Below are 17,952 nucleotides of genomic sequence, written 5' to 3' on the forward strand. Positions count from 1 at the left end.
AGAGCTGGAGGAGATGGCATGGTATCGCGAGAGCGGTGTACCGCGACCGCAGCGCTGGATGGCGCTGATGGGGGCTGGATGCGCCCACGGCTCGCCCTCTCTCCCGTTAAGTCACACGGTAGGACACGCGATCGGACGGAGACTGGCGGCGACAGCAGCCGGGGTGAGTAAAAACCTGCACACTGCGCACCGCACGGGCTGCATCACCGCTACAAAGACCGGGTCGAAACGCATGTGACCGCACCGGACAGAGTAGGTGTGCGTGCGTCTCTCTTTTGATATTTTGAGAGGAGGCAGTCAGCGTGTCAGCCAGATGTGATCACCCCCCACCCCCCCCCACCACCAGATGCGCTCTCGTGACAGTCTCAGAGGATGGCTATCTTTTTCTTCCCCATCACCATAATCTCCATGATTATCATCACTACTTTCATCATCATCATTATCATCATCATCATCAGGAGCAGCAGCAGGGGCGGGATCGGAGCTCGCTCTGTTGCTCTGTCTCGTGTCAGTTTTATTATTTTATCAGGTGGTCTCGGGTCAGTAATTCTCTCTGCGCAGCTGCTCTCCCTCGTGCTGCACGGCGCTCACAGCTTTAATTAGCCTTCCCCATCAAACCAGCCCCGGGTTCGTTTCTCCAGAGTTACAGGTGTTATTGCTCAGGTCGTCCCACTAAGTCCACTCAGGTAAGCTACATGCCACTACTGAGCGCGTGGCTCCTGTGCGCCAGAGCATGTTTTGGCGTTGGCAGTGTTTTTCGTGTACTTGTTGATAGATGGATGACCGAGAGACCGCGGCTTTTTACCGGGACGGATTCACGCTCCGCTGTCATCGCTCGGGGTGGGGGTCTGTAGTGATTTAATGTTGCGGCTTCGATCTGCGTGATTGATGACTTTGGCCCGCATCAGCGCCGGCCCTCAGCACCGTCACATTATAGAGACGGTGACACAGCCTTCTGCCGCGTGCCTCGCGCACGCACACACGTGAATACCTTAGAAAAAAAGGGGGAAATAGGGTACAGGCTGCTGGCAGTTCTCCTTGTTTTCATATAGGCTTGTCATCACGCAGGAGCACGCAGACTTGTTTTTTGTGTGTCTGTTTTGCATTCTGGTGACTCCTGAAGTCCCAACTTTTATGCTTTGACCCGAAACCTGCAAACCTTGCAGAGATGAGCATTGGTTGAACAGGATGAAGCCTCCACATGAGGAGTTCAGATCCCACTCTCTCTCTCTTTTGTGTCTCTCTCTCTTGCACTCAGAAGCCCACCGTCACCCTCCAAACTGAGCTGAAATGTCGCCTTGACATTTAAGTTGGTCTTTCTCATCAGTTTTTGTTTTCTGGAGATGAAAAGCTCTGCAAGGCTCCAAATTTAGTTGAAGTTAAGGTTAATATAAACATAAGGGTCTATGTATTAATGTCATCCCTGCTTATTTGCTGTCTACTCATGGCCACTCTCACTATTTCAGTTTAAAAACACCATCTCAAAGCCGTATCCTTATATGCACTGATTTTTCTGTGTTTTTATGACCTGATTGCTTTGATGTTGTATGCTGTGACACACTCCAAGCGGCAGGGATGCAGCGAAAGATAACTCTGACTGTTTTGTCTTTATTGCCCCCAAACACAAAGCCAGAGAGACATGCTGGCTTCCCCTCTGAGAGAATTTACTTTGCTTTGGCATTATTTAAGTACTCAAACTAATCAGGGCGATTTATGTGACTGAGCAGCTTGACATGTGATATGAACATCCTCAGAGCTAAGGCTAAAGGTTTTCTTTCATGCTTGCATTTAACTTTGAGTTTTGGGTCTGTTTTTAGGTTGCCTTTATTAACACTAGGCTCTCTGGGCTTTACAGAGCATAGGCCTGTGTGCTGTTGGCGTTTCAGTTAAAGTGTTTCTGCCTCTGTGGTTAGAGTTGGATCAACATGCATGCGATTATAAGAGGATTGAGGTATAAGGAAGAGGAGATTAAAGAGAAGATGAAGGAGGAGAGTAAAGACACGACACGCTTATATTGCATGTCTCCCATGACCTTTACCATCCGCTGGAGTGTTCTTTCTCTCATTTTCCCCATAGTTGTTTGTTCAGCGTAATGTCCCACTTATTCCTCTCCTCTCTTTCTTTTCCCTTCTTTTGCCACTTTTTCTCCAAGTCTGCAGTGCCCTTTTCTATTTTTCTTTTTCTCTTCTTCAATCTCTACCTTGTCTTTTATGATCTCATCTTTCCTTTCCTTTCCTTCTTTTGGTTTCCTTTTCTATCATTGTTTTTCATTTAGTTCCTTTGTTTTCTTTTCTTTTTTGACTTCCTATTCATTTTTTTCTTTTCCATTTGCTTCATTTCATTCCTCTCCTTCCTTTTCATTAATGTCCTTTGCTTTCTTTTCTTTAACTTCTTAATTTTTCTCCTTTCCTTTCCTTTTTTGATTTTCTTACCTTTCCTCCCCTTTCTTTTCTTTTTCTAATTTTCTTCTTTATCTCCTTTCCTTTCTTTGATTTCCTTATCTTTTCTCTCCTTTCTTTTCATTTACTTACATTGCTTCCTTTTCTTTTTTCTTCTTCCTTTCCTTTCCATTCCTGTCCTCCATCAACCCTGAATGCCGTTTCTCGTTCTCTTTTCTCTCTCTCACCAAAACCGCAAAAATCGCACATGATTCCCAGAATGCATTGTAAATATTGATGGTTATGTAATAGCCTAAATATTAAGCAAATATTCACCACTCTTCTTATTTTCTACTAACAGGATCGGGTGAGCTCATGTGCACAGCTATAATGGGTCGTGTGTGTGTTTTTGTGCGGGTGCATGCAATTACATGTATTATTTCACATGTAAACTTTAATGTTGCAGAGTGTGATCAGGAAAATAACCTTGAAGCTTTAAAAAAAAAAGACCCACGTCTCGGTAATATGCTTACACATGCAGCGACACGTGCTCATACAGTATGTTCATACACACATACACACACACATACACATGAAACACACAAATATAAGTTTAGAGCGGGAAAGAGGGGTGAGAAGGAGAAGCACGGAGGGGAGGATGAACTCTGGGCTCTCCCTATTGTCAGCCGGGGCTATTTGAAGTTACACATAACCCAATTACAGGGAAACCACTGTGTGTGTGTGTGTGTGTGTGTGTGTGTGTGTGTGTGTGTGTGTGTGTGTGTGTGCGCGTGTATGTGAGAACATGCATGTGGGGTTTTTTTGGAAACTGAAAGGAAAGAGACAGAGATGAATGGTGGGAGAGAAGTGGAGAGAGTGAATGAAAATGGAAAATAGAGGTCAGTGGAAGAAAGTGAGAAGCAGAGAACAGGAATGAAGTGAATGGAAAGGAGTGAAGAAAGTGCAGCCAAAGGACAAACAAAGGCAGCGTGTAGTTTCTGAAAGATCGAGTCTTTCTTTTACAGCAATATTTAAATATACTTCTCGCCTGTAGGTTTGCTTCAGAGGGAAGAAGACAGCGTCAGAGGCAGGCTATTGTCCTTGGGGACAGTATCAGCTCTTTGTTCAGCTTGCTTGACACCAGTGTCACTGTCACCAAGCCATACTAACCCACAGCAGAGAGGGAGAGAGAGAGAGACAGCAAATAGTGTCAAGTAATACCCTCCCAGTCAGTTTTTAAGATGGGAAATACAACTTAAAAGGAAAAAACATGATAAAATGAGACAGTTTCTGGTTGCCTAGGTAATCATCTAACAATATTTACCATCCTGCCATATCAGTCGGTGGTTTGCTTATGCAAACCGGCAACTGTACGATACATTTGCAGTTATGGGGTGAACATTGTTGACCGTTGGCAGTGCAGACCGTGGGCGAGGTATGAACAGCCTGTTTGTGGGCTACTCTTGGTTGTGTTGTTGCTGGTCTGTCAGCCAGCTGCAGAAGAGCAAAGTTCTAACAGTAAACTAGCTAAAGTGGAACTGAGTGATAAAAACAGTGAAAAGTGTCCTGGCACTCCCTGAACCTCTTTGGCCCACTTGCCAACCAACCAGCATTCGATCTACGCATAGCCGAGCTACATGCTGTTGGGTTTTTGGAGGACTTCACAGGAGCATGCTTGCGTAGGTTGAAAAGCCCTCTTGATAGGCTCTCATCAAAATGACACAATCGTGGTACTGGAAAACAAGCATATCTTAGGATCCAACTGTTGCTTGATGACGCCAGATACCGCTGACTTTCTGTGATCTCTGGTTGTCATGAATCGCTTCCTCTGCGTTCAACATAAATAAATACCAATATTCACCATCAGTTCCACTTGGGACTTGTCATTCATGTGAATGTAACCATATACTGTATTTAAAAGACAAAGACACTGTGACATCATCTGTTGGTTAGTGAAGTTTCGTTGTGAAGGCCCAAACCGAACACTTTTGTCATTGCCATCTTGGTATTTTAAAACTGAGATAGGATGTTTCTGTGAAACTGAGAGTCACTGCAGGCTCATTTAGTAGAGACTTGTCAGACACAAAGGTAGTCTTGCCAACAAGCTTCCCCTGCTTCATTATATTTTTGTAATCAGAGGAGTCAGCCATGGTAGACAGTTTTAGACCTAAAAATATTCGATTTTTAGGTCTAAAACTGTTTAAGAGGTGCGTGGGTTCTCTCTGTTAGATTATTTGTTGAGTCTACATTGGCTGTAGAGAGGAATACAAGCTGTCTTTCTGTATTAGCCCTGGGACAGACTGGTGACCTGTCCAGGGTGTACCTTCTCGCTCTATGACATTTGTGAAAGGCCCCAGCCCCCATGGCTCCAAATTGGATAAGTGGAAGAAAATGGATGGATGTTGTTGTTCTGCATCCTTTAAACGTATCACTCAGTCTTACTCTGCAGATGGAGCTCTTTCAGTTCTGACAAAACTGCAAATGTTCAGATTTCCAAGCAATTTAAACACATTTTAAGGACTCGAAATCTTGCTGACTTAAAGCTTGGCCACTCCATCTGTGTAAAATGCGATCACAAGCTTCAGAAGAGCTACTGATGTATAATTTGCTCAGATTGTAGTGCACTTATTGCTTCCAAGTTTTTGGCAACAGTTTGGGAAAGACACCGCCTGGTTTGAACACGACAATAGCCCTGTTCACAAAGTGAGCTCTATTAATAGTTTTCCTACTTGGGTGTAGAAGAGCCAAACTGGCTCTGTGCACAATCCCAACACCTCTGAGAGAGCTGTGGGCCAGACGTCATCACCCAACAGATACAGACGTCACTGAAGTGGCTGAAAATCTGAAGAGTAGCGGTAATAGCAGTGTAGTAATACCCAGGGTTTTTGAATGTGATGCAGAAAAATATCACGACTTTTAATGTTAAATATTAATATATTTAATATTTTGGCCATATTATAACATTTTCTATTATCTGATTTCTCTGGAGGTTGTCGGTATAAACAAAAGGGAGCACACTGCATTTCTGCTTCATAAACTGCTTGTTTTTAATGTAATTTTACTTGGTTTGATTGTTTTTTCTTGCATGAATTCTTTAAAGATTAAACATACTAAAAAAAAATCCCTCTAAGGACGATTCTCACCTCATTACATGTGAGGTTAAAAAGGCTTGGGGTCCACAGTTTGACTAAAATTACCATCCTGACCTTCTCAATAATAAAATAATTTTTATTCCTAATTGGAAAACTAATGAAGCCCAAGTTAGCTGAATAGGGAGGAGGGACATAGAAGTGTTGATATGTCCATTCAGTTTTTCCTGGTCGATACATCATAGCTCACATACTTTGAATGAAACCCAACGGCTATAATACAGACCACAGTGAAGCTGTGGACTTTTTTTCCCAAAGCAAAGAAAGATGGAAAGAAGTCTTAGAACAGGACTGAGATTAGAAGAGAAAATTCAATAAAAGCTTGCTGTATTTGCCATACAGTGTCAAATGTTGACGTGACAGAGCGACAGAATAGCAGATGAACGTAGAGGAATGTTTTTCATCGAATGTTAACATTTATATGGATCAAAGACGAGGCTCCACAGTGCACCGGGGACCAAACAGGCATCCATCCATCCGTCAGATTCTGTCCTTGGATAAACTTCTGCAAACCTCCTGCGTATCACTTGATGAGCTGAAGTAAAGCTGAAAAACAGGAAGAAGAGTAAAAGATAGATAAAGGACAGAAGAAGACGAGACAGTTCAAGAGAAAGGGACATCAAAAATATTATTACTGAAAGCAATGTATTATTAACAGCACTAGTGGCAGTAGTGGTAATAGTTTATTAGTTCTAGTGCTAGTATAATGGAGGCTGGCATTGATGGAGCCACTACACAGGTCTACATGGGACAGTGGACAGCTGTGTGCGTTCAGGTGTCATTCATCAACAGCGTTGATACTAGTTGAACAGAACAGAAGATTTCAATAGAGTTAAACTACTATTAAATCAATTTTTTCATTCATCAAAAGTGCTTTTTATTCATCTTGATTGTTTTGGTGTGAGTTACCCAGTTTTTGAGATAGAAATGAATGCCTTCTCGTGTATATGATGGGAGCAGATGGCCTTTTCCTTGCAGTTCTCAAAAATAGGAGTGAACTGTTCCTTTAATTGAATGGATGATGAATATCATTCAAGTAGCTACACAGAGAAAAGATCTAGTACAATAATTGCGCTCCTACATCATTGTGTGCTTTGAAGGCATTTGTTTAAGCTCAGCTCTCTTAAGTTTATTTTAATCACATTTGCCGTTGCAACACCTTGATACTTTTCTTTTTAGCCACTCTGAATCTTTGGCATGCAGAGAAATTCATGGTCGACTTGATGATAGTGAGGCATCCAGGATCAGTGGCTACAAAGCAAGTGCGACTCATCACCCCTCTGCCTCTGTGCATGACAGGTGCTTTGACATTTTCGCACTGATATGCTGTGTTTGGTTTTCACCAAACAGTGCTGTGCATTATGGCCAAAGATATTAACTCTGGTTTTGTCTTTCCAGAAGACAGTGTTCTTGAAGTTTTGCGGCTTGTTCAGATACATCTTTACAAACCAAAGTTGTTCTGCCACATTCTTTTTAGAGAAAAGATATTTTCTCCTGGAAACCTGTTATTTTGCAGATTCTCTGAGAATTGCACAGTCAGACTTCGGGGTCCACTCCTGCCAACTGTCTTGAATGGCTTCCAGTTGTGGATAAACTTTAAGGAGAATGGTGGACTTTAAATTGTTTTCTAATGGCCTTACGACGCTTCCCACATTGATAGGTAGCGCTTAGGACTTAGTTCTTTAAGCTCATTACTGATGTCTTTGCCCCATACCTTTGTGTTAACACACACCTTTATGCTCCAGACCTGCAAACTGCCAAAACCTCAGCTTTTATAAAGGTCGTCACACTTGCTAAAGATCAGCACCGCTATTATCAACACCAGCATCTACTTTCTATGGAAGCAGTAAGGGTGTACTTACTTTTTCTCTCTGCAATCCTGTGGAAATGACTGTGGTGAGAAACTGGCTTTTGCAGATTGTTGTTAGACATCAGAATGAAGTACAAGTTGATCATTGTGGTGAGTAATCACCCTGTAAGACACAGGCAGCTGGCTTAGGTCATGCCAACTGCTAATGCTGTAATGATGTTCCTGCCTACAACAGGTCAGTGAACAACAATATCAGCTAAATGTCAGGCACATGCACTAGAAAATGTTGAAGCAACTTATACATCCGAATCCTCCTTTAGGGAGAGATTTACTAAACAAGGCAAAATAGCATGTGAGTGTGATTCCCAAATAGCACTCATAGGTGGGGTTACTTTTATGGGTAATTGATAAAAGCTACTGTTTTCTAAACCCAGCTGCAGACAATTCATCTCAATATGAAGCACAAAAAATAAGATATGCCATTTTGTGGCATTAAATATTGGTGCAATTAGCAGAATTGCGTGTCGCAAATCTTAATAAATCATTTTGCACTCTTCAGTTAAATGTTGTCCTCTCTAAGTTTTGTGCCTTGAGAAAAGAACTCCCAGAAATACATATGCAACAGGGTCAGTTACAAAAATCTTCCCACCTCTTACATGCAGCCTTGCCACTTTTCACAGCAGAACCCAACTTGCGGTGGTGCAGCAGGAAATCTGGCCCTTAGTTTTCTCTCAGACTGCAGCAGAACCCGTTGCTGATCCTCAGCTTCTGAAATGCTCTGTAAATGTAAAATGGATGCTAATGCACTACTTAAGAAAAAGCTTCGCTGAAAAGTTATTAAATTTAGAAATCTGCAACCTTACCACAACACCACTGAGAAATGTAGTGAAATTATTAGTAGAGCACTACAGCCCTCGCTGCTTATTTGTATCAGAAGCTGGCAGAGATGGATATCTGAAAATGACTACTGACTGCTGAGAAAAGGTGACTGCTCACTCTGTGACAACTGCCTCATGCTCAAAGCCAGGTTGCGCTGACTTCCACCAAGTTGATAAGGCGGACATGAGGTCACAGGTTAGTGTCTTGGTGCACGACACAAAGAGTGTCCTCACCTCAACATCACACGTGGAAAATCTCCTCCATCTGTCTGTGCTGTATCCACAGGTCCTGGTTTCCTTATGCCTGCCAGTGCGGGGTCAGGGAATTTGAATGACTTGTGCCTTGACTCACTCTGGCTTCCAGGAAGTCTCTAGCATCAATACACATCATCATCATCACTTGCCAGCCCCATGTGTGAGTGTGTGTGTGTGTGTGTGAGTGTGTGTGCGCTATCTCAACCAGTGCAGCACAGTGTGTCTCTCTGTAAAATCACATGGTTCGGCTTTTCCCCCGCGTGCCTGCTGCTTGGCCTATTTCCATGGTAACTAGCCGAAGATGTGGGGACACACAAACGCATGAGCACACACACACACACACATGCACACACGCATAAACAGCACTTGTGCGAAGGCTTGCCAGAGCGATCTCGGCTGTGTGGGGCTGTAGGGTGCAGTCAGAGAGAGGATGTGTGATCACACACTCTACACAGGCTCAGCGGGACACACACACACACACACACACACACACACACACACACACACACACACACACACACACACACACACACATGCACACTGTATGCTGAGAAAGAAGCTCAGAATGCTGTTCTGTAGAGAAAAAAATGGCACACCAAATCCCTTTTTAAATCCTCAGGCAATTTGGATTTGTTTGTTAAGGGATAAACGTATATAAGAGATAGATAGATAGATAGATAGATAGATAGATAGATAGATAGATAGATAGATAGATAGATAGATAGATAGAGTTTGCAGTAGAACTCTGTGACTGTGACAAGTGGATGAACTGACAATGTTGCTGCCTAACAGTTGCATAATGTTTCCTTCTGTATTCGCTCTGATGCATTTCACTTGCCATCCTTGTCACGATGTCCCCTCCCCAAGCTCTATCCCACCCCCCATCACCCCACCCCACTGTTACCCATCCCATGTGGCCATCGCCATAGCAACTGCCCACGCTGCTCACCTGCTCGCCGCAGCATCCCTGCGCCCTCTGGCCTCTCGCCAAGGGGGTGCTGTGGCAGTAACGCAACCCAGCAATCAGGCGAGGGAGCATTGCCAAAAGTGGGGAAGCTATAGGGGAAGGAAGGAAGGAAGGGAGGGAGGGTGGAGGGGGCACTGCGGATATGCTAGCTACTGCCCTGTGGTGTTATGCAACTTCATGTACACACACACCCACGCACACATATTGTAGAGTAACAAACACACAGATTGCCTTTTTTTTATCATCTCACACACGCATGTTTAGAAGCCGTGCATATTGATGCTTGAACCAGCATAAGCTCCAGATAATGTCCCTAAGTACTGATTATGAAATGACATAACAGATTTCTTCCTGTGTCCTACCACTGATGCACTGCTACCCTCCCTCATATTATTGTGTTCGTATGATGTTTACATGATGGCAAAGCAACAGCCTTTACCGCCTTTTTAAAATTTGCTGGTTTAAATGTATTTCATTATTTTATTTTGCCTTTTTTATGTGTTGATGCCATAAAAGAGGCCAAGACAGATTTCAGAAGTATACAGTGATCCGCCATTACATTGATACCACTGACATGTGAAGGGAATGACATTAATCATCTTGTTACCACGCAGAGTTCTGCTAGGAAACCTAGTCCTGGCAATCATGTGTATGATACTTTGACACAAACCACCCACTTAATCATAATTATAGACCAAGTTCACCCTCCAACATCATATGGCCTTGCAAAAATTGGTTGTAAATGTCTTGCAGAGTTCCCAACCTGCAACCCATGTGACCCAAAGGATCTACTTAACATGTGCAAGACAATAGGTGTGTTCAACCTGATATCGCGGCAAAACGTGGGACTATTCCCATGCCATGAGACTGGGTTGGTATGTTGTGACTATTGGGCCACATCTAGTCTCAAAGTCTGAGCCAAAGTGCCAAAGTATCCTGATTAGGACCAAATGTTGCTGCTATCTAGGTTAAAGTTGCAGTTTTGCTTTGAGTGATCGAATGTGGTGATTACTTGTTCATGTTGTTTCCATGCTAGCGTGTTGTAATAAGTATAAAGGCAATAGAGGGAATAGTTATCAGTGATATTCTTGTATCTGCCAAACAAACTCTCAGGAGGGGTAGACCAGTCTCACTTTCATTTATCTGGTTAACACCCTGGAACAGAGTTTATTGTTTAAGTCTTTACAAGTCCTCGTCATTTTTTTTCAGCTGCATTGGTACTAAAGGAACATCACTCTGTCTATGGAGTCAACAGGATTTAGTACCACAGTTGTACCTGTTGGTAAACCTGCTAAAGGTTCTTGTTGCTCGTTGTTGTGTGTGCAGAGTCCTAACAGGTTGGTCTTTGTGTCTTGCAGGCAAAGTAAAAGAGGAGAAGAAAGCATCGACGGAGTCCCCACATGGGAGCAGCAGCGCTGTCTAATCCATGTGACAGAATCTGCCAAAGGACGCTTTGGAAACGTTCTCATGTCTTTAAACACAAACTGCTAAATCCGAGGAGCTAAAAACAGAAAAACAAAAAGCCAACCGCTGGCTCATGCAAGTGGACAGATTTTAAAGTAAAAACACGGCTGGAGAGGGGCAGGGTTGTATGGGTGCCAAATCCCCGTCTAAGACACACCGCGTCTCTTCAATCTACGGCCGCCACCTCCCTCCTCTTCCTCCGTCCATTTTGTCCTCCTCTGCTTTTCTCTCATTCTCCCTCGTTCTCTCTCATGGGAGTGACATAGAGGCCGTTGTTTGGTCTGCTGCCCCGCCCCTTCTCCGCCTTGTCGTGGAAACGGGGGCGTCCAGGTAGTGATGTCGTGGAAGAGGAACTACTTTGCGTCGGGCGGTGGAGCGGTAGGTGGGGTGCAGGGGCTGGTGACCCCGAGAACCATGACCTCTATCGCACCCAGCAAAGGCTTGAGCAACGAGCCGGGACAGAACAGCTGCTTCCTCAACAGCGCCCTGCAGGTCAGTCAGATAAACACATGCACAAGCATTTTCTGGGCAGAAAGTTTTAGGCGTTAAAATGTTTTTCATGGAGATTCTTACGACTAAAGCAGTATTCAATGGCACCTGATCTTAATCCACCTGCATGAGTAATTGTCACACTAGTTCAAGTGCTCTAAATTCGTAGGTTTTCTTAGAAGTTAAAAAAAATCTGACTTTATTTGATTATCTGTCACTTTAACTTGTCTGCTGTTCCATTTACCTTCCTCTAAAATATGTAGACTCTGTAAGAAAAGCTGCATTTTTATCTATAGTGATAAAGAATAATAAATTACACAGCTCCAAATACTTTCTGGCTGCTTAACAACTCACTCTTCTATGTAAGAAAAGCACAAAATACAGGTGATTATTTCTCCAAATCTGTGTTTCTCTGAAAGCCTTTACAGTGAAAATGTTTCAGTTTAAGTTTGTGTACTATTGGCAAAAAATAGCAACTACTTTCTTATATAAAAACTCATTTTTCAACATCTGTGTCTATATTTTCACATTTAGGACATAATGCACAATGCTAACACACACTTTCATGAAGCCTGCAGTAAATTACTCTTAAAGCGCGACGGGGATGAGATTAGTGCCATATTAACGAGGGTTTGCGTGTTTCGGTTGGTTTTGGCATGGCTGACCGTCTGGCTTCAGTGTGGACATCCAGTCTGAGTATGTGGATGCTTATGCTGTGCTGCTGCATCTCCTCACACACACACACACACACACACACACACACACACACACACACACATAAAGATTGCTTCCCTCCTCCCAAGACTTCCAGCTGGCACAAACATACCTGCCCTCACATGAACACACACACACACACACACACACACACACACACACACACACACACACACACACACACACACACACACACACGCACACACAGTAAATACCTCTTGAGTACTGGCTTGAAAGAGAGCGACGGAGAGAGAGAGAGAGTAAGAAAAGAGAGAAGTTAGCTGAAGAGGGAGGGGGGTGGCGGGGCAGAAGCTTAGGGAGAGTCGGAGAGAGCAGAGGGATAGATGTGAAGAGGAAAAGTTGCTGAAGGAGGAGTAGAGAAGAAAGGGATGAGGAGTATGCAGTATGAAAAAACCAAGGAGAAGACCGAAGGGGATGCCGCTCAGAGGTATAAAGGAATTAAAGAGTCCAATAAGGTAAGAAGAAAGAACAGAATGTTTGTGAAGAGCAAAGAAGGGAGTGGGGGGAGAGGGAGAGAGATGAAAAGACAAAGTGAAGGACATATAGTTTGGTTTTTTTTGCGAAATAAAGAAAATGCCTCAACAGAGGCATGCAGTGCAGCTTCAGCACCAAAGGAAGTGGGCCACTTCAAGGACACACACACATGTGCACACACATGCACACACAGAATGGGGAGAGGATGTTTTTAGCAGGACACAGATGAGTGAGGATAAACTGAGGCAGTGTTAAAGAACTGAGCTGCAGTTGGCAGTACTTTACTGTGTGTGTCTGTGTGTGTGTGGGGGGGTGCTCATGTGGGCGTTTTTGCTTGTATTAACTGTCTGTTGGCAGGTGAGATTAACAATTAGACATCAGAGTTCAGCTTTACAACTTGCTTCATCAGCAGTTATCCTGCAACCAAACATTATTGTTGCAGAAATTATTTTAGTTTTTTTTAATGTAAAAATGTACAAATGCCACGTCTCTAATAGGGAAACATTTTATTTTTACAGAGCCCTACATTTTCTGCCTGAAATCCAAAAATATTCTTTTTTTTACACTGAAACAAACCATTATCACATATTATTTATTCATTTATGTTCATTTATTTCATGAATATTTATAAATCACGTTTTTAAGATCTTGTTAACATTAAAAAAAACACTGTCAACCAGTCCATTCAGCAGCTAGCTGTAAAAAAAAGCTTTGCTCTTTGTTCTGTATAGTGTCTTACTGCTATTGTGCATCGATACTAAGTGAGATACTCTCTCTCCTGCTCCTCAAGGCCCCTTGGGCAAAGAAGTTAACCTCCTGCTGCTGCTGCTGCAGTGGAGCTGCTGTGTGACAGCAGCTGCATCAGTGTTTTTTTTTTCTGTATCAATTTATGTAGTATAATGAGCGAGGTGCTCCGAGGTAAAGCGCATGTTCAGCAACTTTTCATTGTGTAAACACAGGTAAAAAAATATCATAGCTAAAGGATGTATGGATAATGCTGGCTTTGATAAAAAAGAAACATGGGTTCACTCATCAGGCATCAGCGTGCACATGTGCGTGTGCTTGTGTGTGTGTGATGCAGTGGTAGGGAAGAGCAAAATTAAGATTGTAGATGTGCAGCGTTTTCTACATGACTCTTATCAAAAACAAAACATGTCTGTATGGATTGCAAAGTTAAATTTTTTATCATACGCTTGCATTGGTTTTCCTGCAGTTATACAGCTGAAGTGAAAGTAAAGTAAGATTTTTCACACTGCACATTGCTGCAGGACCTGTACTGATGTCAGAGTTCAGCACTACCTGCTTGAATCAGAATCTGACCCTGAACAAGTAGAGACTGCTGTAGCACGCCACACTACTTAATAGTAAAGAAAAATATTTAGTGTGTGCAAACAGACGCAGTATGCTAAATATGCCATGGTGCAGGTCAGCATGCTTTACTGGTCACTCTGATCCTGTCGAGGTGGACGCTCAAGCTTCAGTGAAGAGGTGTTTCCGCTGCCTTTAGTCTGTCTGTCAGCAAGATTATTCTGAAAATTCCCAGCCTAATTCCTTGAAACTAGGTGGAAGTGATCCTTCTAATTTTTCACGTATTCACCATCAGGGAACGCTAAGAATAAAGCCAGCCGAGTTGAGGTTGTGGCTTAGCAGAAAAAATTCACACAGTTCTTGCTGACTCCTAAGATTTTTGCAGTTTCTGATTGCACTCAACTCTAACATTTTGACATTCTCTAGCTTCTGTTCAGTGGGCATACAGTCAAAGCTAACGCTAATGTTCAGCATTTGGACATTTTATTGCAGAGAAACTTCCATAAAAAATCAAAGTAATGCACTGATTCTTTAGTTCCTTGGTTGCTGTGAGTGCACGAAGACTCTTATGTTCACTCTGACTGCCAACAGCAGAACATTTGTAGCTGAGACGTTTTATAGTTACAGACTCTGGCAAGCAAATAAAGAGGCCGGAGTGCAAGGTAGCTGCTTATTCTTTGTTTGAGGCTGTGCCAAACTAGCCGCTACGTGAGCGTTATGGAAATGTGTTACATAGTGACACTGATAAGTCATAGAAGAAAAGCCTGGACTGCAAACAAGGGATTGGAGGTAGTTTAGCAGCAGTGTTTTCTTTGGGAGACAATGTCTCCTCTTTGTGTTGACTTGTAACTTTGAAGGAATTTGCTTTTTTTAAATATTCAAATAACAGGAGAAATTTAGCATGGTTGTTATTATTATGCCAGTAGCCCTATAAGGCAATATACAAAAAACACTCAAAAAGAAAACATTACTCAATTTCAAGGTCTAGCGGTGGGGACAAGTTTGAGGTTTGCACTTGTTTGAATATGATCCTAGGAACCAGACAACAAAACAGGCTTTTGAAGCATTTCCGATATTTGTGATTTGATGCAAAAGGCAAACTCATCACTGATGCAGGGGGAATTAAAACGAAGGGCGTTTATTGAAAGTCATCATTTAATGAAAGAATTCAGAGCAGGTTTGAGTGTTGGAGCAGAGCTCAGTTGATGATTAAACTTGAGAAATAAAATCAGCATTGGGAAGGTAGGTTGGGGACTGCTGTTCTAAATGACAGATACACGAGTCAAAAGTACAGGATATTATGAACTCGCTTTTGCGATGACAACAGTATCATGTGTTAAACAAAAAGCACAGGAAATGAGATGGCATTACCAGATGTGGTAATAGGAGACTGGAACAGGAGGAGCTGGGGACATGGAGGGCAGAATTCAGCCAACAGAGTCCTAAGAGCACTTTGAGGCAGGTGGTGCTCCGGTTATCCGATTATGAAGGCCTCCTTATTGTCTTTATTGAAGACTACCGGGGGATGTTTGAATGTGATTGGTATTTAAGAGAGTCAGCTGATGCTGATCAGCTGACGTGCAGGAAATGCCTCAGTGTGACAGTGTTTCCAATTATTAATGACAGCAGCTGTGTGTATGTACATTTTGGAAGCCTTTAAAGTTACAGGAATTTATAATAAGACTGTTTATCAAGGCTTCTAAGTCACAACCCAACGCCATTTATATGTGATGGTAACCTATTTATTTAGCTCTTTATAAGCAAATCAATTGACATTTGTAGGCTTCATTAAAAAGTGGTCACAGAGCTCCACCCACCTGCTGTTTGAACCTTTTGTTTGTAAGGGTCAGCCAATTAGACGCAAGTTAAAGCAAGTGTTCAGACTGATGATTAATAGCACCAAGGCTCAGTGAATTAGAGCTATTTTGAACAGTGAATCATGCAAAACTACTCAAGGTGAGTCCAAGAATGAAAATAAGGCGTTGGGTATTACCATAGTCAGTTCATTTTATGTTGTTCAGGCCATAATGACTCAAAGAAAGTACCAAAAAATGTAATCTATTTGGAGTTTCAACTCACTTTGACTTCTTAAAAAAGGTGAATCTGCATGTTTTTTAAGTAATACGGGAGTTTTGCCAGAGACAGACCACAACCCCCAAAAATTGCAAATCCCATAAAGATGCACACAACAAGATGAGGCAATGAGCCATGAGCTCACACACTGATTTTAACATGAGCATTTAAGCTGTATTATTCCTGTGAATCATGAATAAGTAGAATGGTAAAGATTACATGAGTGTGTGGTACTGTATTTGCCAAAATAACACAGATATAGTGGAATGACACATTAAAGGAGAAAAATCCTGATCCCGTGACCTCTCCTGTCAGGGGTCCTGATGGCCCTGCGTACCCCTGCGGGCCATTCTGCTGGCATGTTTTGGGCCAAATCAATACGACATTGCTGATAGTGATCGCCTTTGTCTCTGATATATGGCAAGGCTCCCCAATCCATAGGGCACAAGGGTTCACTGAATGAGTTGATGAGTATAAAATTGATTGATGCTATGGCCCTTGTTCTAAAGCCAATCACCACCTCTGTGATGTTAGACAGCGGTCTTCACCACCATCATCAAAGCAGCAAAATCTTATAGATGAATAAAGTTTCCTTCCTGCAGTAGACATTCCTTTGATTTGCCACCTGTCTGTATCTACATTTAGCCGCAGCCAATATTGTTGCAGTCTTTCATGTAATCTGTGTAATCTTGCGTTTCTTGACTTTAGCCGAGGCAGCACAAGTAGCCTTACTAAAACTGCACCAGGTCTGAGCAGAAGTGCTGTCTCAGGGAACCATAAATCTCACAAATATGCAGTGAACACATGAGCGTACTTTGTGCAAACTTTTTCCAAGGCATCATAAATCTGGCACTCGTGCATCAGGTATCATCCTGTCACTTATCACACCAAGTAAAGCATTAGCTGATGAGGTCATCGTTTTTGTCATGCATAGAACTGGTGTTTTTTTTTCCCCCCCTAAGATGTTCCTGCAGTCTCACCATTGTTTGCGAGAGAAAGACAAAGAAATGAAAAAGGGGGAAAAAACGAAGAGGAAGGAAAAACAAATGATACAAATGATAGCAGGGGCGAGAAAGACAGGGGGAGGAACAAAGCGAGGGATGTGCTTAGAGGAGGAGAAAAATGAGATGGATAGATACATGCTGATGAAGAGAGATGGGCATGGAGAGATTGTGCCCTCCTTGTGGCTGCTGCAGTGCTGTGCAGGGAGCCGATTCATCACGACCAAATAAACTACAGAAAGAGGAGGAGAAACAGTGAGGAGGGGAAGATAGAAGGGATACACTGGCGTCAGCATGCAGTCTGTTATCAGCTGTCTTTTCTTTCTTCCACTTATCACTCTCTTTATAAGACACACATTCCAGTGTAATGCTCAGGTTTCTTTTGCAATCATACTGTAAGTGCGTGCAGTCTTGTGCATTTGTTCTGCAGATCTCTGTAGAGGCCTAAGGGACACTGCTATGTTAATATTATCTTTTAACATCATGCTGAATTAATGCATTCAAAGCTCTTTCTTCCAGTTATGCATTGAAGAGAGGGAGAACGGCAACAGCTGGTTTACCTTCCCTTTCTGCAAGTTTTTTTTGTTTTCTCTTTAGTTTCTTTGAGTTTTTTTGCTGGTAGTTTTCCATCGCCATGTCTGCTGACTGTCTTTTATTGCTGAAAATATACAAAGCAGAAAGCACACTCAGTGGAAGCTGATGGAAAAAAACAATTAGCTGAAAATGGCTGAAAGCCATCACGCGCTGCAGACTTGGGTGTTGATTCTCTGCAATCATTTCACATTACTGAAAGTCATTTGATTCAGTTATTTTCAAAGCTACAGTGTGAGTAACCTCTATAAACAGATTTTGCAAATCTGTACGCAGAACTGTTCGGAAAGGACAAGGGAAGAGGTTTACTACCAGAGGTTTCTTGAGGATGGCAGGCTTTGGTTGGATGCAGGTAAACAGATCAGGTTGATGGCAAAAGA

The 17,952-nt window shown here is 42.6% G+C and overlaps 1 protein-coding gene and 1 long non-coding RNA gene across 5 annotated transcripts in view; one reads left to right on the forward strand and one right to left on the reverse strand.

The window, feature by feature from the left end:
* Positions 1–17,952, forward strand: part of usp54b (ubiquitin specific peptidase 54b) — a 56,974-nt gene continuing 39,022 nt past the window's right edge. Inside the window, exons 1-2 of one of the 4 annotated variants that reach the window (XR_013910947.1) lie at positions 1–163; positions 10,796–11,393. Coding sequence is in view for 3 of the 4 variants with exons in the window: in XM_080305417.1 (XP_080161543.1) it covers positions 11,238–11,393 (156 nt within the window). In the remaining variant the exon portion in view is untranslated. Of the gene's footprint in view, positions 164–537; positions 687–10,795; positions 11,394–12,425; positions 12,581–17,952 lie in introns of those variants that run through there. The other 3 variants (XM_080305417.1, XM_080305418.1, XM_080305419.1) reach the window with 3 other exon arrangements.
* On the reverse strand, positions 5,401–7,513 carry LOC145430336 (uncharacterized). Its single transcript, XR_013910853.1, has 2 exons — positions 7,390–7,513; positions 5,401–6,073 (listed from the first exon to the last, which is right to left on the reverse strand). It is a non-coding gene; the product is annotated as an uncharacterized LOC145430336 (long non-coding RNA).

Source organism: Astatotilapia calliptera, chromosome 8, assembly GCF_964374335.1.
Source record: "Astatotilapia calliptera chromosome 8, fAstCal68.1, whole genome shotgun sequence".
NCBI classification, from domain to species: domain Eukaryota; kingdom Metazoa; phylum Chordata; class Actinopteri; order Cichliformes; family Cichlidae; genus Astatotilapia; species Astatotilapia calliptera.